Source organism: Dysidea avara, chromosome 10, assembly GCF_963678975.1.
Source record: "Dysidea avara chromosome 10, odDysAvar1.4, whole genome shotgun sequence".
NCBI lineage: Eukaryota > Metazoa > Porifera > Demospongiae > Dictyoceratida > Dysideidae > Dysidea > Dysidea avara.
The window spans coordinates 19,915,603-19,938,786 of record NC_089281.1 but is presented as its reverse complement, the minus strand read 5'-3'; the positions used below and the strand labels follow the sequence as shown (position 1 = coordinate 19,938,786).

General features: G+C 38.2%; 3 protein-coding genes across 4 annotated transcripts in view; 2 read left to right on the top strand and 1 right to left on the bottom strand.

Annotated features, from left to right (window-relative positions):
- Positions 1-23,184, top strand: part of LOC136268767 (uncharacterized) — a 158,924-nt gene that overhangs the window by 111,700 nt on the left and 24,040 nt on the right. The gene's annotated exons all lie outside the window — the stretch shown is intronic.
- LOC136268716 (uncharacterized) lies at positions 4,884-6,021 on the bottom strand. The gene has a single exon (XM_066064159.1). The coding sequence runs from the start codon at positions 5,886-5,888 to the stop codon at positions 4,884-4,886; it is 1,005 nt and encodes a 334-aa protein (XP_065920231.1). The 5' UTR covers positions 5,889-6,021.
- Positions 10,218-21,389, top strand: LOC136268090 (uncharacterized). The gene is made up of 4 exons (XM_066063321.1): positions 10,218-10,306; positions 20,475-20,536; positions 20,954-21,126; positions 21,176-21,389. Exons 2-4 carry the CDS (start codon positions 20,479-20,481, stop codon positions 21,368-21,370), a joined length of 426 nt encoding a protein of 141 aa, XP_065919393.1. The 5' UTR covers positions 10,218-10,306; positions 20,475-20,478; the 3' UTR covers positions 21,371-21,389.

Genomic DNA, 23,184 nt, shown 5'->3' with positions numbered 1-23,184 from the left:
TTATATATAGCTATGCCATGCATGTGCATTCAAACTAACAAGAATCATACCGAGTTAAACCAGCTACATAACAAATAACATTTGATTATATAATGCATTTAGCAGTAGCTAACATTATACATGGATCTAAGTAAGAATGCCTACATGTAAACCTGATTTGGATCCGGCCTTGCATGCCTTCAATGTATATGCTGGCATATGTACAAAATTTTAAGGTAATGCTACTTCATTGTGGTGAGTCAACATGTCCTTATCACCCTGATTGGTCAGACTGAGGACAGTAGACTGAGGACAGTTTAAAATGCAAACCTTGAATGGTCATATTATATGGACATGCATGGGCATGTATCCATACTGATTGATGTTCAGCTGTTGAACTACTGTGATAATGCAGATTGCAATGGTAATTTAATCATTAAGAATACCTCTGCTATGGCCACCGCAATCAATCCAGTCATTGTAAATGATGACCACAAGAAGCTACGATATTATTACAGCACCTATGTGGTAGTGGAGAAAGAAATAGGACAAAGGAGGACAAAGTAAGTCCATGTTGCACTAATGATTCAGTGTTGCTGCTGTAGTAGGCAAAGGCATGTCTTGGGCCTAAGTGATGTCAAACATAAAAAAAAAATCATTATTATGGTATTAACTTTGCAAGTGAAGACTTTATGGGGAAGAGGAGAATCAATACAATTACCTCTATTCTTACGCTGTTAGCTAATACTGGTGAACGTCACTGCAAATTCTTATAGTGATGGTCACTGAAGTGTACAGTGATGTTCAATATTTGCCACAGTATACTGCATATACAATTACAGGTTTATTGATCAAAACTCAAGGTAGTGAGTCGCGAGGCCAAGAAGCACAAAGCGCGCCCACAATAATAAACACGCGACCACTACTGTGAGTCATTTACATGAGGGATCGATTACGCAACTTGGATCTGTAAAATCCTCATGGCGAAATCTCAACCTTACTAAAAGATTCCGCCTCCAAACCAGGGGCATGTAACCTTTGTATGAGTAACTATCGAAGGGTCACCAACTGATTCGAAATCTAGTATACTTTCAATGAAATTCTGCCTGAAATGTAAAATCTTATGTTCTTATCGTGATTCTGCTTACATACTCGTTCTGGTACCGTAGCTTACATTCAACTGCTCCTGCACCGAAGTAAGAATAAAATCCGATGTTCCGCTCCGCTTCGGATTTGTATTAAGCGAGTTGCGGAAGCCACACAAAACTACGAGCTGTGGGAAAGAAGCCATACAAACCAGGAGATGATCCATGCAAACTGCTCAAAGGTAAGAATGGAATCCGATGTTCCGCTCCACTTCGTATTTGTATTAAGCGAGTTGTGGAAGCCAAACAAAACCAGGAGCTGTAGGAAAGAAGCCGCACAAAACCAGGAGAGAATCTATGCAAACTGATTATGATTATTATTGATTATTATTATTACTGAGCAGTCAGCCCTGCTGGTGTGCTCAGATTTGCCCGAATACATGTAACACAATTACAATAATGATTGTAGTCCAGTTCTAAAAATGTCAGCATCTACAACTTCAACAAGATCTACTGGTAAGGAGTTCCAATCATTAATTGTTCTTGAAAAATAACTATTTTGGTGTGCTGTGGTAGATACATGTGGTAAGATGTAGTGCAGTGGATAGCACTGTCTCGTGGATCGTGATGTTGGTAGGTATATAGTATGGAGGAATTGTAAGTGATATTTGTTGGTAAAAAAATTTGTGTGAAGTTTGTAGTCGAGATAAAGTTGCGGCGAGTCTGGAGAGTTGGCCATGAAAGCTGATTTAACATTGAGGTGACAGAACTAAACTGCTCAAAGATAAGAATAAAATCCGATGTTCCGCTCCGCTTCGGATTTGTATTAAGCGAGTTGTGGAAGCCACACAAAACCAGGAGCTGTGGGAAAGAAGCCATACAAAACAAGGAGATAATCCATGCAAACTGCTCAAAGATAAGAATGAAATCCGATGTTCCGCTCCGCTTCGGACTTGTATGAAGCGAGTTGTGGAAGCCAAACAAAACCAGGAGCTGTAGGAAAGAAGCCGCACAAAACCAGGAGAGAATCCATGCAAACTGCTCAAAGATAAGAATGAAACCCGATGTTCCGCTCCGCTTCGGACTTGTATAAATCGAGTTGTGGGAGCCAAACAAAACCAGGAGATGTAGGAAAGAAGCAGCACAAAACCAGGAGAGAATCCATGCAAACTGCTGAAAGATAAGAATGAAATCCGATGTTCCGCTCCGCTTCGGACTTGTATAAAGCGAATTGTGGAAGCCAAACAAAACCAGGAGCTGTGGGAAAGAAGCCATACTAAAGTTAAACACCCTATTGTAATTAAAAGTGATATGACTCCAGAAGAAAGGAAGACTGAAGCATTACTGCTGCATGAATGCTGGAACCTTATCCAACAGGGAGTAGATCGCAAGGTCATAAAAATTCGCAACAGTCAAATCTTTGTCAACAAGCTCCTACATGGTAAAGTTATTGATTTTAAATACATTCAATCCTCTAGCAACCTACCTACAAGCACTTCTACCAATAGTACTGCTCCTGATTCTATGGAACACCAGTCTTCCTCTCAATGACTACCTGGTCAAACAGCATCATGTAATCATAAGGCTAATTCCCTGAAGTGTCTCATGATTAATTGTCTTTATACCAATCCTAGAAGTATTGTCAACAAACTCCTAAATTTCCAATCACTAGTATACTCTAAATCTTTTGATATCATCGGCTTGACTGAAACTTGGCTTTCTGATTGTATATTTGACAATGAAATCTTACCCTGTAATTATACCCTATTTCGTAAAGATCGTCCCTCTCGTGGTGGAGGTGTATTGATTGCAGTTAACAATAACATTTCTTGTCAGAGACTTAATTTACCCGATGATCTGGAAATCATATGTATCAAATTAAATTTAAAGGACCAAATTACTGTTTGTGTAACTTATGTACCTCCAAATTCAACCACTACTTATTATGACAATCTTTTTAGTTTCCTGTATAACTTACTGAATGACTCTGGTAAATTAATTGTACTGGGTGATTTCAATTTCCCAGACATTGATTGGGACACATTATCAGGTCATTCTCCTGTTTCGAATCAATTTTGTGATTTAATGTTTTGGACTGGTTTGAGTCAACTCATTAATGTTCCAACCCACAATCATGGCAATATCCTGGACTTGCTCCTTACCAACCTTGATGAATACATCAATCACTTACAGATTTATCCTGATCCGCTCTTACAATCTGATCATTATATCATAACATTCTCTATATCCATCAGTGTGACGACATCCTCAAAATCTGCCACTTACTTTACTTTCAACTTTTCTAAAGGAGATTATCAAGGTCTCTGTAATCACACGATTCATTCTGATTTCACACCATGCCTTTTAAGTCACGATATAAAGTTTATATGGCACGTCATTGAACAGTTACTGGTGGAAGGTATGCAATTGTTTATTCCGTTGTACAAGGTTCATTCAAACCAAGATCCCATCTGGTATAATTCTGAGATAAGGCATTGCATCAATCGACTTAGAACACTCCGTCGTAGATACAAATGTCATCCTACAAATCATATCTCCAGCGTCATCGACTCCATTGAAAATACACTTCAGGACAAAATTAAAGTAGCTAAGCAGGATTTTGAATCACATCTTGTTAATTGTTACACCTTATCTAATAATAACAAAATATTTAAATACCTTAGATCTATCACCAAGTCCAGAAATATTCCATCAGTCATGAACTTTGAGTCTTTGAATGCTAATACTGACCACAGTAAAGCCAACCTATTTAATCAATATTTTCATTCAGTTTTCCATGATCCATCTTCTAACCCGAAGATTGATGACCTCCCAGCTATACACAACTCATTACAATCAATTACCATTACTGTTGCAGATGTTTATCAAGCTCTAATTTCATTAGATGTCAACAAATCTGCTGGAATTGATAACATCTCCCCTAGAATTACTACAAAGTTGTGCTGTAGCTCTTAGTGAGCCACTTTATCATTTATATACTCAAACACTCCACCACTCTTCTTTACCAACCTGTTGGAAAATCCACAAAATCGTGCCCATATTTAAGGTAGGCGATTCTAATTGTGTTAAGAACTATCACCCTATTTCGTTATTATCTATTGTATCAAAAGTTCTTGAAAGATTAATCTTTAACAAGATTATCTCTCATATTAGCAAGTCTATCAATCCATCCCAGTTTGGTTTCACCAAAAATTGTTCTACACTACAACAGATGCTAATTTTCACTGATCAAATCATCAACAGTCCCTCACAAACAGATGTTATTTACCTTGACATCAGTAAGGCTTTTGATTCAGTGTCACATAGTATCTTTACTGATCAAGCTGTGGTCAATGGGCATAACTGGTACTCTATGGTCTTGGTTCAAGAACTATTTGGCTAATCGCTATCAAAGGGTTTCTATCAACAATTGCTATTCTGCTTTACTTCCAGTAGTTTCTGGTGTTCCACACGGAAGTATTCTTGGTCCCTTGCTGTTTTTAGTTTACATCAATGACATGTCTTCATACATTCATGAAAGCCAACTACTCAAATTTGCTGACGATGCCAAGTGCTTTATCCATATTAGTACACTCTTTGATCATAAGGCTCTTCAAGATGATATCACTGCTCTTTTTACTTGGTCAAGGGATGTTGATATGGATTTTAGTTTAAAGAAATTTATTCATTTATCATTCAAACGTAAACTCGACACCTCTAATTCTATGTCCAATTCAATTATACCTCATGTCGATTCTCATAAAGATCTTGGATTAACATTATCTGAAGACCTAAGTTGGGATAAACATTACAAAGACATCACTGCTTGAGCATACAAAAAGATAGTAATGTGTTGGCATCATCTTTAGTAAGATTGTGCACGTGGTTATGATCTTTTACCCATCTCTCCCAGCATTGCTCACGGTGGAAATCACACAAATAGACTGTACAATCTGGAAAAACTGCATTTACTGCTAACTGCTCTGCATCAGAGTAATCAGTCATAAAGAAAGGAGGAGACCACTTAGGGTTCCACTGTTTAATAATTGACAGTGCTTCACTGATGCACTCTGCAGCTTCTGACTGGACCACAAATTCTGCTACAGTGGTGTAGTTTACATTAGTGGGAACACAAAGAAAAAAGAGAGGCAGATCATATTTAGTTGTTTTATAGGTGGCATCAATTAGAGTTATAATATTCTCATACTTCAAAAGCAAATCCTTTTGCCAACTCTCTTGATGTACCCATAATATAGTTTGACTATACCCACTACCAATCTCTGTGTCACTACAACTCAGAGCTTGTGAAGTGGTAGGTTGGTCATGGTCACATTGGATATATGGCCTGAAATAGTGAAGTGACTCGGGTGATTGTTTTTTCCACCCTTCAATTTTCAAACGTAAGTTTTCTTGATCAAGCTTAGATAATTGTAAAGCTCGTTTGGCACTATCAACATGATTCTTGATGTCTACAGGTAGTGGATGAAATGCTCGATCGTTTGAGTGAACTATGATTCCATGTTCACTTTGCAGATTATGTTTGACATAGTTATACAGTGCCCTTTGAACTTCTTTAGTTTCTGTGATGCCAGAAGACACCAGTTCTGAAATTTTGGAAATAATGATGGGATTCACTCGCTGGGAGAAGGTAGCTTTAAAACCTTTAGGGTGATCTGTAGATGAATGGGCATCGAGCGTTGGTAGTGATACAAAATATTTAGTACTGGACTTAGCTAATCCAGCCTTGATAGCTACTCTTGCAGTAGCAATAAGATCCTCTTTAGATTTTCGTACCTGATGTTTAGACATCCCATCAACAATCATCTTATATTCTGGGTACAGCTTGTATGAACGAGTGACAATATGTGCATGGCGGCCAATTTTACGTGTTGTTTGCAATCTTAATTGTTTGTATTGCTTTGGCTTATCCTTCCAGTAATGTTCTCCATATTAACAATCATAAAATGTGACCTTCTCAACAGTAAAGGGAATTCCATCAAACTGAATGGTTCTGTCGCCTTCTTTCTTGGACCAGTACAACTTAGGACACTTTTCAACCTATGCACAAAGGAAAATACAATATGATCTATGGAGATACTGTTTCTAATATAGTGTTAATTTATTTATTAATTTATTAAGGCTTTACAGCACAAGTGCTAAAGGTCTGTAGGACACCTGGTCCTACAGCCTGTGTAAAGATGTTATATAAAATGTGCTCGAAAGGTTGTAGAAAGGAGGAAAAATCCATGACTGAACCTAGGCAGCCTCGAACCTGCAGCCATCCGATTAACGCTTGAACGCTTACAGGAATCTGCCAGGTGGTCAGGATGTTTTCTCCTCAATTTCATGTATACATATCCAAGGAAATGAGTGACTTATTATCTCTAAGTACCCCATGTGGAACCAAATGGATATTAGTTTATTTATTAAGGCTTTGCAGCACAAGTGCTTGTTTTCATACAGGATTCTACAGCACTAGTTTTAGTTATCTAGAAACATTTAAAAGGATATTTGACTTAATTCTACTAAAATATAAATATTGCAATAGTTTGTGCAAATAGTTGTAGCTTTAAGTACTAAAAAAATGATCAAAACGTTTTACTAAGTTTTGCTTGCTAAAACCTTTCACTTTTTGTGGTTGTATGCATGCAATCATAGGACTGGACTAGTAGTGGACTGGACTACTGGACTTTTTTTTTTCTTTTTAGCACATATTTCGGCAACTGATTGTAGTTATTTACTACACTGAATGTAAAATATGCAGGTGGACCTGTCTACCTGTTCATCTTAGAAATGCAAAGTAGTGTAGTTGAGCAGGTACCATTTGCTAATTAATCTTGAGTTATTCATTAGCAGAAATGCGGTGACTACTCTATTAGTAGGCATTCCAGCCCGATTTTCAAATTTTGGAAAAATGGACTTTTTATATGCTCAATAGGTAGAGTATTGATTGCCGATCTCAGAAATATATAGTTTGTTGGGTTGGAATTAACTACTTTGGCATGCACAGTGCTTTAAAACTGAAAAAAGGTACATTTTTTCTCCGGGGCTCCCCATACATTTTAAAGGGGAAAATGGCACAATTGAATCAGGAAGCTATCTAGCAATCTGGACTGTTTTGAAACTGCAGTTGCTTCTAGCTGCAAGTTTGTACATATAATGAGAGTAACTTCAGATGTTATCGGATCTCAGCGATCTTTGTATGCTTTGTAGTGAGCAAATATGTTTCACCTACTGCACACTTCTCAATACAATGGTGCATACCCACAGGCAAGTGGCTATTTCAAGTAAGTAAAAACATCAAGTTAACAACTTATAATGGTAAACAACTAAAGTGGAGGTGCCACAATGATGCAACAATACCTAAGGTGGAGCTGTGGTTTCAATTATGGCATTGTTATGCTGACTCTTTGAAGTGGTTTGTATTATTGAGCTGATGACACAGCCATCAGAAAATTGCTCTGGAGCTGAAAATCGCTAACCCGAGCATAGTAACTACGCACTTTAAAGTAAGCACCAGTGACTACCTTCCACCCGACACTACGTTTTTTTAAATTTTAAAGTATTCTACATACATTACAAGGCTTAAAAAGATTACAAAACAACACAAAACTTACTAATATGTAACGTGCACGACAAAACTAAGATTTTCATGATGATCAGCGTGTGGACAAACCCCTTGGCGATTTTCATCTTCATTGGAGCTCGGACTACGGAGCAATCCCAAGTTAAACGCGAGTTGTTGTTTTGTGCCAGGGTTCTATTGGGGAATATACGGAGAATTTGTTTATTAGAAAATCTCGGATACTGGAATGCCTACTATTAGGGAGTTTTGTCGTAATTCAACTTGCATCTCCAGTATAGTTGTAGATCTAACTTCAGTATACAGTGGATCCTTGAGTGGTGGTTCATTATGGTATGTCTGCTTAATTAAATCCTTAGAAATGCTAAGCGTGTTCATATGGCTTTCGGCGACATCCGTGGTCATGTGTGGTAAATACCTATCGCCGAAGATTTTCTTAACGTGATTCATACCACCAATGAATTTATTACCACTTATGGTGCATTTTGTAGTCTTCTAATGGATCGTGGTATAGTAAGCTACTGTAGCATGATCGTTTACCTTCAATTAACTGAAATCCACAAAATTACTATAATAAAACTCTCTAATAGAGCGTTCAAGTTTGACCGAATTTCTGCTAATGTGTGCATAAGCAGTTATTGACTACATCACCGAGTTTAAATGAACATGTATAAATTCATGCATTGTACAGTCAAGCTTCTGTCCTTGCATCCATTGTATGACTAGCATTGTAATCATCTAGTATAAATTGTACAGTGCATGTTAATACAGTAATCGTGCATCCTAATACTGTTGTATACAAGCAAGAGTCCATAATCTTGATACAAGTAATAGTTATCCAAGTCCCTGTCCAAGTCAGAAAATTTAAGTGGTGTTAACTGATTTGTTATTCCATTCGTTGATACATAATTTCAGCTGGACAAAATTGACAAGTCTGGTTAGGCCATATTGTGTGTGTTGTTGGTGGAGGGAGAGGTCTAACTTTACATTCAATGTACCAATAGATACAACCAGTTACCCAAATATTGTGGTAAGAAGGCAGTCCAGTCCACCAGTCCAGCCCAGTGATTGTATACTGTTTTAGCACTACAAATATCAAACAGGACATACGTTTAACTAAAAGTAATTGTTTCTTTATTGAGATACAGTTAGTTGTAAAACTACAACGAACTAAGCTTAGCTGTTTGTAAGCCCTGGACACAATCACAATACATTGAGTAGACCAAGAGAAGTAATTAGTTATCATTATCCCAAGGTCTTTAATTAGTTCTCTCAATTCAATGTTGATGATATTCAGGAAGCGGCGTACTGAGCTCTACTATTATTATTGTAGCACCAAAAGTGTAAAACAGCACATTTGGAACGGTTAAGACAAATTATGCAACATGGACCAACTGCTTGCTATTCTAAGGTCCTCTTGTATAATGTTGAAGTCTTCAGTAGTTTTAACTGCACGTATACACTTGGTGTCATCAGCTAATAAAAAGGGCAGTAAGTCTTATGTAGTGAAGGAAGATCATTGATGTAAAGAATGAACAAAAGAGGACCAAGAATGATACCTTGAGGTACTTAAGGTAGCATCCCAGACCCTGTATGCATGCTACAGATATAGCTATAGGGGCAGGTGAAATTAACTGCTAGCTACTTGAAGGGGCAAACGATCTGTTAGACTGTTTAATACCAGTAAGATTTAAACATTTTTGTAGACCTCACCTGCATTTCCTCATTTTCTTTGTTGTCTGACTGCACAAGGTGGTTGCAGGAGTGAGACCTGCGTACCCCATAGGTAGTAATGGTGGAAGAGCTGTGCTTGTTTAGCAGCTGCTCTAGATTGTCAGTATATCCTTCATAATATACACCACGTAGTTCCAATCCATTCGCCCATTCTGGTGTTTCAATCGCAATATTTGGAGCCTTGTCTGGAGCAATAAAAACTTCCTCCATATACGTGGCGATTCTCACCACGAGTTCAAACCGCTACCAGAGAAAACCGATAAACCATTAAGCGCTATTAGAAAAAAGGGTTACAAATTTTATAGAGGCGCCACATCAAGTGGGGTGAATATAGCGTTACCCGTTAAGACTCCCCCAATTGTGGAGCTGATTCGGGCAGAGTCTCAGTTTGTCGTGGACTAAGAAAGTCCCGGTTTGTCCAGCACAGGCTATTTATGTGCTGGGGGTGGTAGGCAAGGGCAGTCCATCAAGCCCGGGATAAAAATAAATAAATAATAAAAAAAAAGCGTAGACGGCGCAAAACTCGACGGTAACTTAAAATAATAATAATAATAAAATCGGAAGTCCCATACAAAGGTATAGGAAGCAAATGCGGCTCGAGCAATAACTCACCACTCGAGCTAAGGACAAGCCATCTCGCTTGCCATACACTTCTTTCCGTGCAAAAGGAGTGTATGGCAAGCTAGATGGCCTGTCCTTAGCTCGAGTGGTGAGTTATTGCTCTAGCCGCATTTGCTTTCCATACTTTTGTATGGGACTTCCGCTTTTAAGTTACCGTCGAGTTTTGCGCCGTCTACGCTTAATTGATCATTTTTCGTTAGAGTAATAAGTGTGCATATCGTCTATCCGTCGAGTGTAAACTTGCAGTAAAATTGCAGTGCATTTTTCTACTCGTTGTCAGGAATCATTTCACCATCCAAAAGAGGTTAGCCCTTGACTTTGTGACCGTTATAGCAGAAGTTATACTTATTGTGGCGGAAATTTGCCCATTATGCTCCTAATTATGTTCCATTATGCTCCTAATTATGTTCCATTATGCCAGCATTATGCTTTATGCTTTTCATCCCCTATTATGCCAAAAATTATGCCGGCATAGCTAATTGACGCAAGCCTACGTTTGATGTGGCAGGCCACATCACATATTTGGCCTGTCACCTTTGGGCAAATCTTTTCGACCTTAGTAGTTCTCACTAACACATGCATACTGAGGTTAAAAACTGAGTATGAAACCATAAAGTGATTTAGGAAGTTCAGAGTAACCTTTAAGGTGAGATCAGAGTAACCTTTAAGGTGAGATCAGAGTAACCTTTAAGGTGAGATCAGAGTAACCTTTAAGGTGAGATCAGAGTAACCTTTAAGGTGAGATCAGAGTAACCTTTAAGGTGAGAAACATTAGCAACAAAACTGTATGTAAAAGTTATTCCCCTCATTCATGCATAGTCAGTCACCAGAATAATTGATGTTTATTAACCATCCATCTTAGGATGCCATTATTCATTTGTGGTCATTGTTATTGACAAAGCATATTCCTATAGTGCTGTTCTGTAAATAATGTCTCTATGGCAATCATTCCAATATTAAGGAAGCTGTAGGCAATCATTTAATAACAAGGACTAATAAGTTGACATCAATATGTGCATTATTACACACTTACATGATGCACATAATGATGACAACTTATGAGCATCATAAGTTAACATCATTAATATTATTGAAGTACATCATTATTATGTGCATCATTAATTTTATAGTCATATCCTTCTGATTTAATAACATATCTATACTGGTAGGTTCATATTAATGTTATAGTGATACATATATATATACACCACTTTCACACCTCACTTCAAAGGGAAGAGAAGGTATATAAGTGGTATAATAGCACTGCTATCAGTGCTCAGAAATGCATTAACAAGAAATGGAGCTATAATTATACAAGTTATATCCCTCCTAGGAGTGATATAACCTGTATATACTACCTCCTATTCTCATTAATGCATTGCAAGCATTCTCAGAAATCAATTGATTTCTTTGATGAAACTGTGCAGTAGAATCCCCACAATCTCGGGCATAGGCGGATCTGAGGGGGAGCCAAGGGGTGCTGTGCCCCCCCTGGCCCTTCTCTGGCCCCCCTTGGACCTACAGTACCATATGTATACCAGAAACTAGAATCATGCATTCACACTGCATTTAGAAGTATAGAAAGCCAATTGGCAAATAGAAGACAACGCTTATAACTAACATTTATAGTTAAACTGTACACCGTAAAGAAAGTGAGGCAAATAAATTCGAATTTTGTGCAAAGATCGAGATACTCTAATAGAGCATTCACTACTCTAATAGAATAGTCGCAATTCTGATGTCAAATTTTACAAATCGTAACAGTGTTAGCTACTCCTTATTTTGATTTGGTATACACTTTACCATCAAACAGGTTATCTCAGATAGGCTAACCAATCTTTGTACGCATTGCAAATCATACACTTTTTAAGCTAAGCATTATCAAAAATGCTCTGAAATTCAAACCTGGGAGGTCTGATTTTTAAAATTTTCTCCAACTATAGTTTTACAAACTGTATGTCCATCGTTCATCCAGCTATATGCTGAATAAGGTTATGCAAATGAATATAACTTGTGTTCTAGAATTTCTCCATAGCTCATAGTAGAATAAACACTGTTGTGCACTAAAACTTCTTGCCCCCCTTGGCCCCCCCTGACAGTGTCTCCTAGATCCGCCTATGATCTCGGGATAGGCCAACAATGATGCTATGCCATGTTCACTAGACCCTTTTCTCCATACAAAAGAAAGAAAAGGATTTGGCTACGCGAGATCATAGGCCATTATAACGCTATAAACATATTCACTACTTTAGTTTATTCACGGCTAGTATAGAAAGTACTTTATAGTAGGCATTCCAGTATCCAAGATGTTTTAATAAAAACTACTCCGTATATTCCCCAATATATAGAACCCTGGCACAAAATAACAACTCATGTTTAACTTGGGATTGCTCCGTCTTCCGAGCTCCAATGAGGATAAAAATTGCTGTGGTTATCGTGCACGTTAATATAAGCGAATTTTGTGTTTTGTAATCTTTTCAAACGTTGTAATGTATGTAGAATAGTTTAAAACTTTTAAAAACATACTGTTGGGTGGAAGGTAGTCACTGGTGCTTACTTTAAACATTTCTTTGGTTAGTTACTTTGCTTTGGTTAGTGATTTTCAGCTCCAGAGCAATTTTCTGATGACTGTGTCATCAGCTCAAAAGTTTAAACCACTTCAAAGTCGGCATAACAATGCTATAATTGAAACCACAATTCCACCTCAGGTATTGTTGCATCATTGTGGCACCTCCACTTAGTTGTTTACCTTTATAAGTTGTCAACTTGATGTTTTTATTTACTTGAGATAGCCACTTGCCTATGGGTATACACCATTGTATTGAGAAGTGTACAGTAGGTTAAACATATTTGCTCACCACAAAGCATACAAAGATCGCTGAGATCTGATAAGACCTGAAGTTACTTTCATTACATGTACAAACTTTCAGCTACAAGCAACTGCAGTTTCAAGATAGTCCAGATTGCTAGGTGGCTTCCTGGTTCAATTGTGCCATTTTCCCCTTTAAAATGTATAGGGAACCCCGAGAAAAAAATGTACCTTTTTTCAGTCTTTAAGCACTATGCATGCCAATGTAGCTAATTCCAGCCCAACAAACTATATATTCTGAGATCGGCAATCAATACTCTATCTATTGAACATATAAAAAAGCCCATTTTCCAAAATTAAAAATCGGACTGGAATGCCTATTTATAGTGCACTTAAGCTTCATTATGAGCTGTTCAGCTCGTATTTGGGCTTCCGGTGTTTAATTGCGCACCCACAATCAAAACGATCTGCATGCTCGTGACGATACACTAACGTTCGGCCTCTCAGCAGGGCCTTGTCGTTGCTTTTACGATGTTATCCACAATCGAAAATCACATGGTCCCATATAAATAGGGCTGCACCGATTCTAGTATCGGTATCGGGCCGATCCTCCTGTTTTCATGAAGTATCGGAATCGGCCATTATTTTGTAGCAGATACCGATTCTTATCACGTGCGAGAATAAAATTACGTTTGTTTGTACTTGCTTATTTTACTAGCACAGTGGACGCCTAAAAGCATCAAGTGTAACACTAATGCACCTATCAATGTAATCCCCGACTACCACTAATACGGGCTGAGGTGGGGGAAGGTGGGGATTTGCATCACTAAAAATTACAATTCCCCACCTACTGGGGAAGCACTAGCGATGCAAACCCCGACCAAGTCTCGATTTACAAACCCCGGGAATACTGGGGCTAGGAGGGGATTTGTGCGGTCGCGTGGCGTTAGTCTAGTAATAAGTTAGTTCGAGTGGATTCTAGTACGAAAGTAATAGCTAGCACCCGAGACATCCTTCCTAAACTGAAAGCACACACCTTTACTGTCTGAGTGAATTTCTTTAGTGAAGACAAATCCCCACTATGTCGGTGAAATTTAGCGATCAATTCCCCCACCATCCCCCACCCTCAGCCCATATTAGTGGTAGTCGGGAATTACATTGATAGGTGCATAATAACTACCAGCAAAATTACTGATCTATGCTGAAACCTACGTGTGAAAACGTTTTATTGAGAAAAAGATCGATATACTCTAATAGAACAGTCAATAACTGTAATAGAGCGATCAGGTAGCTAGAAGTGATTAGAATATTTGTGACCTGGCCTGCGAAAATAGGGCATGTGGGCACAAACTACATCCTGTCACTCTACAGGTCATATCTCAGAACTGAAAGAATATTTGCATTCTGTAACTTGCATTATACTGCCAATTAAATGCTTACTAAGAGCTGAAGTTTGCATTGCCATAGCGTGATGGTACAAAAAGTTATGTACAGTGAAAGTTTGAAAAGGTAGGCAAAAATCATGTGCCCACATGCCCTATTATCACAGGCCCAGTCACATTTTGTGATTTTGTAAGCACCATTATGATATTATCTACACTTCCCCACAAGAATATTGGAATATCCACTGGTTTGCATTTCGGTGACTTCCTTCTTTGTAAATCTTGATTGGCTACTTCATTATAAACATGAACCATACTGAAAATGTGTACAAAAATACCATGAAATGCACTATATAATAAATGTGTGCACTATGAAGTAGCTACTTTAAGGTACTTGGTATCGGTACTTGTACTTGCAGATACTTCCCCTCTGAGTACTTGGTATTTGAAGCATCGGTAAAAAGTGGAATCGGTGCAGCCCTACATATAAATACACTCGCAAAGCATTCCAGCAGTTTCCATGTACACTTGCAGGTGAGTCACCCAAATGGAATTGTTGTTGAAACCATCATGATAAATGAGACATGTATATACATTTACAAATTCAGTAACCCTCGGTCACATGCGACCACAAGGCTGGTGATCAAGTGATACCAACGTGGGCATGGCAAGGGAGAAAAGTAATTACAATTACAAACAAAAACAACAATTACAAACAAAAACAACAATTACAAAACAAAACAAAAATATTAAATTACAAGTACATTATCACAACCACTCTCGGCAGTCCCTTGCCATAAAAATCCTCTGGGATGCAGTCATACAAACCTTCGAGGCATCATCCAGCATCCGTCGAACCAGTGACCTTGTGATATTGATGTCCTTATCAATAAAATGTAGTACATTGTAAGTGTTAGTGACTGAAAATTGCTGGAAATGACCTAAAACGCTGATCTCAAGAGTCTCATAAAAGTTGGTAACATTTAACCGATCTAGCTCTGATAGAATTTGGTGGTATTCAGCCTTATTTTGTTTGCGGGATCTAGCCTGCTCAAGATGGTGGGCACTGTCCAATGGTAGGGTCCGCAATCCGAAAGATCAACTTTTACAGATCAATCCCCCTACCACTGTGGGATGTTCATTGTGGTATCCCATTGCTAGATCCACCATGAAACCGGAGGCACGATAGTTGCCTTCACAGAAATATCGATTTTAGTATTTCGTGAGATGCAAATATTATTTTTTAAATTTCGTGCTCCACACAAAGGACAGGATAGAACTTGCTGCTTAGCTAGATATTATCTAGAGTTAATGTAGTTAAAAAGTACGCACAGCAATAAGCAATTGATTCACTGGGTTCCCGGCACAGAGTTGCTTTCTCTCAAAAAGCAAAAAACCAAACACAAATTTTCAAATTCAAACTGCACTACCAACCAAGACAAGAAAAGCCAACTCTTCCTCATAGTGATGTGATAAGGTTGGATGCATAGTCTGTCTGTGCTGTTAGTCTGGAAAGGATCTGAGACTTCTCACCATCTGGGTGAAGAACGTCAAAATTTTCGTACGTCATTTCAAGGGATTCTCTCAATGGTACCAAAGTGCTTTCCAGTACTTCTGATGCCACACTGGTCACTTAATTTTGTTTAGAATGATGATAAATGATGGATTAAAACGTTTGGTGGTAGCAGTAGTTGGTGTTTCTGTGATTTCATATGATGCAGTATACCAGCAGCTCACCAGGAGCTCCACCCAGCTCGAATCAAAAATGAAAGATTTTGTTCTTTTTTCGGTTTGTTTTTGGATGTTTTGCAGCATAATGGTGATGTAGGGTGATCTAGTGACGGTTTGAAGCTGCTGTGGAGCGTGAGAGGTGAAGTCAAATTTGGACGATTTTGCTGCCTCCCTTGATGCATAGCTTAGAGCGAGGCGTGGAAGCCGTGGATGAAATAATAATTGACAACCGCTGCTACCAAATGTTCAGGGGCATCTTTTGCCATAATTTTAGTTTATAATTGATGGTTGTTGTGGCTGCAGAAGCGCTGGAAATGGCTAGAAAGCGTGACACAAATCTTTGATGTTGCAGAAAATTTTGACGCTCGTCACCCAGATGGTGAGAAGTCTCAGATCTTTTCCAAACTAACAGCATAGACAGACTATGCACACAACCGTATCGAAATACTATGAGGAATAGTTGGCTTCTCTTGTCCTTGGTAGTAGGGCAGTTTGAATTCGAAACTTCGCATCTCTTTGTCTGTTTTTTCAAAGAAAGCAACCCTGTGCCGGGCACCCAGCAAATCATTTACTTATTTCTGTGCGTACTTTTTAACTGCAATAACTCTGGATACGATTTGGCTAAGTAGCAAGTTTCATCCGGTGCTTTGTGTGGAGCACGAAATTTTAAAAATAAATTTTGCATCTTGCGAGATACTGAAAACGATATTTCTGTGAAGACAACAATCGTGCCTCCAGTTTCATGGTGGATCAAGCAATGGGATAGTACAATGAACATCCCACAATGGTAGGGGGATTGATTTGTAGAAGTTGATTTTTCGGATTGCGGACCCTACCAATGGACATGTCAGTTCAAATAAAAGTATACTAGAAGTGACGGTATTATGGATAACAATGTCTGGTCTAAAGGGGGTCACAATCACATTAGGTGGAAGTGTAGATGGGGGTGACTCACTGGCTCGCAAGTTAGGAAGGTCAGCATAAACCCGGATATAGGGCAAGTCAATGTAAACCCTGATGAAACTGTCGACCAAAGACTGAATGACTAAATCATGTCGATAAGTGTACCTTTCCTGAGATAACGCAACCGGGCAACCCCCCAAGACATGAACAGTAGTCGGACGTGAGGAATCACAAAGTACACATTTTGCATGACACTGTATATTCCACCTTCGCAAATTCATGGCAGTTGGCAGTGTCCGAAGCCGCCCGCAAAAGAAACGACAGCTGACCAGGATGCATACTGGATAGCAATCGGTTCCAAGTTCGACAAGAGGTCTCAAGCTCGGCAGAGTCTGCAAACTTGCACTGAACAGAAAGTGTTTGAAGGTGATCCTCAGAGGTAGATTTAACCTCGCTTATTAGTTGATCTGATTTAATTTATCAAGACACACGGTAGTGTGTCGTGCGGCCCAAGAAGCCGGCGCGCTACACCGTGAGTATATAGACTTTTTTTGAATATATTGACAGGAAGTTTCACACCTTTGTAACTCCGTGATCCTTCATCCAATTGGAACCAGTTTTGCTGCAAATGTGCCCGCCAGGTAGGCCAACCCCACATACCAAATTTGAAGCCATAGCCATTTTTGAGATATGAGTGCCGAAAATTTCGTTTTTATTTCTTCGTTTTTTTCTTCTTATACTTCGTCTTTTCGCACACTTTGAAAAATTGCTATAAAACACAAACGCGTATTCCGATCGCCTTGAAATTTGGCACACATAAAAGGGGTCCAACGACGAATCCTACTATCTAATTTGGTGAAAAGTCGGTGAATGGTTCAGGAGTTATGATCGATTATTCGCGTAAAACAAGATCGATTTGTTGTCACGCCTACAGGGTAAACCGCTTCATGAAATGAGTTGAAAATCGGCTTGTGGATAAATCAACCATTTTAGGAGTGCCTTTTGGTGGTCTGAAAACAATCGAAATTAAGGTCATGGAGATATGACATGAAACCGAAGGTGTGTAACAATTGCGCTATCGAGATTCGTGAATAAAAATACCAGTAATTTTCACGCCTACCAGGCAAACCGCTTAGAGAAATGAGCTGAAAATTGGTATGTAGCTGGAATAGTCATCGTAGAAAGTCCTTGCTGTAGTACAGAACAATCGGTTTACAAACCACTGACTTATGATTCCAAAGCCAACTCAGTGTAGCAAATGCGAGATCGAGATACTCTAATAGAACAGTCACCCTAATTGAGCATTCAGTTTGTTCATGACTTACTCCATTATAGATTGCAAGTTATGCTGTAGGGAGTTCAGCAGCAACTAGTTAATATTTTAGACAATTCAGCTACAAGCAAGTCACCTTGCAGAGAGTTCAGCTGCAAAGAAACCATCCTGTGGAGAGTTCAGCTACAAACAAATCACCCTGTAGAGAGTTCAGCTACAAACAAATCACCCTGCAGAGAGTTCGGCTACAAAGAAACCATCATGCATGTAGAGAGTTCAGCTACAAAAGGATCACCCTATAGAGAGTTCAGCTAGATGAAGTCAGCTTGTAGAGAGTTCAGCTACAAAGAAACCACCATGTAGAGAGTTCAGCTGTAAACAAATCACTCTAGAGAATTCAGCTACACACAAATCGCTATGTAGAGGGATCAGCTAGAAGAGGTCACCTTGTACAGAGTTCAGCTACAAAGATACCATCATGTAGAGAGTTCAGCTGCAAACAAATTACCCTGTAGAGAGTTAATTCAGCTACAAAAAGATCACCCTGTAGAGAGTTCAGCTAGAAGAAGTCACCTTGTAGAGATTTAAGCTACAAAGAAACCATCATGTAGAAAGTTCAGCTGTAAACAAATCACTCTGTAGAGAGTTCAGCTAGAAGAAGTCACCTTGTAGAGAGTTCAGCTACAAAGAAACCATCATGTAAAGAGTTCAGCTGCAAACAAATCACCCTGTAGAGAGATCAGCTAGAAGAAGTCACCTCGTAGAGTGTTCAGTTACAAAGAAACCACCATGTACTGAGAGTTCTGTAATAAATATATGTAATTTGTACATTTACTGATAAAATCAGAAATATTTAAAGTATTTAACATCTGCTTCATCTTTTCTCCTTCCTGTGGTAAAGAAAAAAAGATAGGTTATACAAATACAAAAAGAAGTTAAATCTAATCCAAAACAGTCAAGCTTTAAAAAAGAGTGTGGCCCTGAGAAAGGTATGGTGAAAAAAGATGTGAAATCCAAGGTGGTGGCCAAGAAATGGCTGTGATGGTAGGTTAATGGTAAAAATTTTAATAATGACAATTCAGGTGAATTTGGTGCCAAGACCAAGCAGCACAAAATTCACCTGAATTGTTGTTATTAAAATTTTTACCATTAACCTACCATCACAGCCATTTCTTGGCCGCCACCTTGGATTTCACATCTGTTTTCACCATAGCCTTTCTCAGGGCTGCAATCTTTTTTCACAGCTTGGCTGTTTTGGATTAGATTATTTTATACTCACAACAATCGGCACAATGCCGTTCCTCCTTATTGGAGTGATACAAAAACAACAACAACTAACTAAGCATACAAGGATATACAAGATAAACACAAAGCAAGACAATAGCATACATTACACCACCCACACATACAAGTACAGGCACTTGTGATTTGCCTGAAATATATGCACTAGCACTCGGGCTGCACCCTCGTGCTCATGCATTTCATTCAAATCACTCATGCCCATGTTACAACTGCTACTTATGATGCATATGCCAATACTTATCATGTGTTCATAAATATTTTTATGCCATAACCATTAAAGTCATTTATACATTAATTAGTTAGCTATGTAATCCATTTAAAGAAAAAATTGTATCTCAGCTCTGTAGTACTTGGAATTCTGGTCATGGGTATGACAACAGTCAACACTAAGACAAAGAATGTCATGAATTAGACCTTACAAAGGTGCTGGAACCCTAATGTATATGTTTCTCTTCTGGTGTTTGTAGTATTGGTCCATCTGCTGTATACCATGGTTTATATACAAGTCGCTGGTTTACAGCAGTCATATTGGTGTTATCCAGGAGTGCAGTAGCACCTGACAATCACTGCTGGGGTGGTGTTAAGAGAATTCCATTTAGTCCAGGGAAATTATACACCTGAAATGCAAAAGCGAGTCCTTGAGGTATAAGATACTAGCTACTCATCAAAAGACCAAATGACTCATAGCTTCTAATTTTTTATAATTAAAAGCTGATCTTAAGAAGTATAAAGATTTCTGTTGTAGCTATCTAGCTACACCATCCTGTTGTAGCTATATCTAGCTACACCATAAAAGAATTTTACAAGTTTCTGGGTAACAAGTAGCCTGTACAACCAGAGTAATATGAATACATACCCAGTTGCTAGGATAGTCACTGACTATATAAAGAAGCAAGAAATTTTGCACAAGTACATAAATCTGAACTACAGTAGTTTGGTTTGCAAAGTGCTACTCATCTAAAGAACATGTGCTGTTTGTAAGTGTGCAGATGCTAGTGTATTATATGTAGTTAGCTACAGTGTGACTGTATAAGATATGATAACAGTTACTAATGCTATCTCTTATTTGTAGGAAAATGACAAATACATTGTTAACAGGAATACTTGTCCTTGTGTACACCTTTAGTACAGCAGGTAAGTAAATGCAACAATATAATTATATACTTTGCATATGTCGGTACATTACAGTGTATAACATACTGCATCCATTTATGTTAAGTATATAACCTAACTGTGCCAGATTCTTTAGTCTGGTGACTTGTGATTAATGGATAAATACTCTTTCTGATGCTTAGGTGCCTACATGCATGCATGGTGATATGTCTGAAATAGTCACTCATAGTCATAGTTAGAACTATCTATTTTACCATCACAATCTAATAGTGCATCCTACTACAAGCATTGCTGTTTGTGAGTCTACATGTCTTTTTCCTTTACACAATTGTAACACAATTCTTCTACGTATATATAATTGCTCTTTACAGAAGCATTCACCATACCACTTGCCTGTGAATATAATAATATTATTGCATGGTACGTTGCTCTTTACAGAAGCATTCACAAAACCACTTGTCAATCTGAGGTGTGAAAATGGTTCTGCAATGTCTGATCATCTTGTGAATATAACATGGCAACCAACAAAAGATCAATCACCAGATGATATCGTCTTCCGCCTTCAAAATTGCCAAGCATCTATTAGTTGCTCCAATGGATACAGAAGAAATGTATGTGCTAACCATGTGTAATGAATGTTATTGCATTGTGATTCTACAGAGTGGATGTCCATACTTCTCCAATACTGGCTTAAATGGTGGATGGAAATTTCTAGTTCCAGTCAGTGAGATGTCATGCTCTGTGACAGTTACTATTGTTGACTTTTATGATCCATTTTCAAGACCTCTGAGTGCTACAGAGAGTTGTACCTTTTCAAGTAAGCAATTGTGGTCTTTTTCACAGGTAACTATTTGAATATATCAAATTTCCTTAATACGAAGCTGTTACCTATAAGCAAGAGTAACCCATATCGCAGTTAGATACTCTTTCTTCCATTATTTACTCTTGCTATAAGTTATATAAGTGCAATCACACTCAAAATTCCCAAGTTCTATGTCATGATAAGTTGCTTACATGCATAGTGTATTTGGCTCCAATACTCAGCAAAATTAATAAAGAATCAGTACAGAATCAGGTAGAGGGTATCAGTTTTAACCCCCAAAGCACAATGGTGCATACAACTAAAGTTACTTTCTACTGTAACATTGTTATACACCCCTGTAGCTATATGGGGAGGATATTAAATTTCCTGTGCAGATCATGCACACATACAGAATACATAGTATTGTAAGTCTCTTCTCAGTAGAACATACTTAATTGGACCTTATTACATGACCAAAAGTTCTTTACGATATGAACACACACACACACACACACACACACACACACACACACACACACACACACACACACACACACACACACACACACACACACACACACACACACACACACGCACACACACACATATATATGTACACTGGCATTATATCTAAGAATCTTTGCAGGGGCTAAAAAAGGGGCTAGTTGTGGCCAAAAAGCTAGTTGTAAGTGACTTTTGGCTACAGTAAATGGTGATTGGGCTAGTTGTAAAAGTCAGGCTAAGCTGCACCACAGAAAAGTATAACCTCAAAGTTACGTATATTATTATGTGCACGTGTGTGCAGCTTAAATCTCTTTTACAGGTATTTGGCTAAAAGTATCTCAAGATCCTATCTTGAGATAGCTATTTTTCAAAAAATTTCTCCACTCCACTATTTGATTATATAGAGATTGCCTTACAATTCAGCATATAGTCATAGTTACTTTTATTACAGTCCATGATTAGAATTGCCCTAAAAACTAGCTAATAAAACAATAGTTTATTGTAAAAAACTACTTTCAAACCCTGTAACTATGCTATCTCTATACGTAGTTCTTTTTATCCTTTTAATTCACCATTTCCTTAAAAGCATCCAGATTCAATCTCATCACAACTACATTTCAAAAATTTCCTGGGGCAGTATATATGCCCAGGTCCCAGTCCCCCTTCGGCCTTCCCCATCCGCTGACACTTCACTACACAAGTTCTCTCTTCACTACTTTAGCTATTTAGACAATCACAACAATAATTATTATAACGTACAATATTATACATCAAACAAAAATGCAAATTTTGTTTACATGTGTAACAAATACCTCCTGCTCTCAGGTCTGGCTAGTTGCAAACAATAGTTTTTTTAGTCACTGATTCTTGTGATCATCTCTGTATATTATTCTTCTTTAGTTCCTACTCCTAATGTAAGTGCAGCAGTTCTTGATGATCAGATAGTGGGTGATCCACTGTCACTACAATGTAACACAACTACTGTGAGTGGCATACACAGTAAAGTGCAGATAGAGTGGATGATAAATGACACAAAGATTGTAAATGATGATAGGAGAACTGTGACCAACACTGCTAATGACAATAGTTACACAAGTATACTTCGCTTTTGCTACCTTACTGAAGATGACAATGGCTTGTACACTTGTGTTGTAAAGATGCCAGGAATTAGACTAGAAAATGCATCACAATCAATAGAATTAGGAGACTTCAACAGTAAGTTTAAGCCACATTTATATATGTGCCTATTAACTGAGTAGAGACCATGCCATTAGTTGCAATATATATATATATAATTTTTACTATCGTACCTGTCAAACAACTATGAAACTGCAAAGTTTGAATGAATGTATAGGGTAATTGT

Excerpts from the sequence above, each read along its gene's own strand:
- LOC136268716 (XM_066064159.1), bottom strand. The coding sequence starts at position 5,888 with ATGATTGTTGATGGGATGTCTAAACATCAGGTACGAAAATCTAAAGAG.
- LOC136268090 (XM_066063321.1), top strand. The coding sequence starts at position 20,479 with ATGACAAATACATTGTTAACAGGAATACTTGTCCTTGTGTACACCTTT. Across the intron at positions 20,537-20,953 it reads GTACACCTTTAGTACAGCAG|AAGCATTCACAAAACCACTT; the intron begins GTAAGTAAATGC and ends TGCTCTTTACAG. Across the intron at positions 21,127-21,175 it reads CCAATGGATACAGAAGAAAT|AGTGGATGTCCATACTTCTC; the intron begins GTATGTGCTAAC and ends GTGATTCTACAG.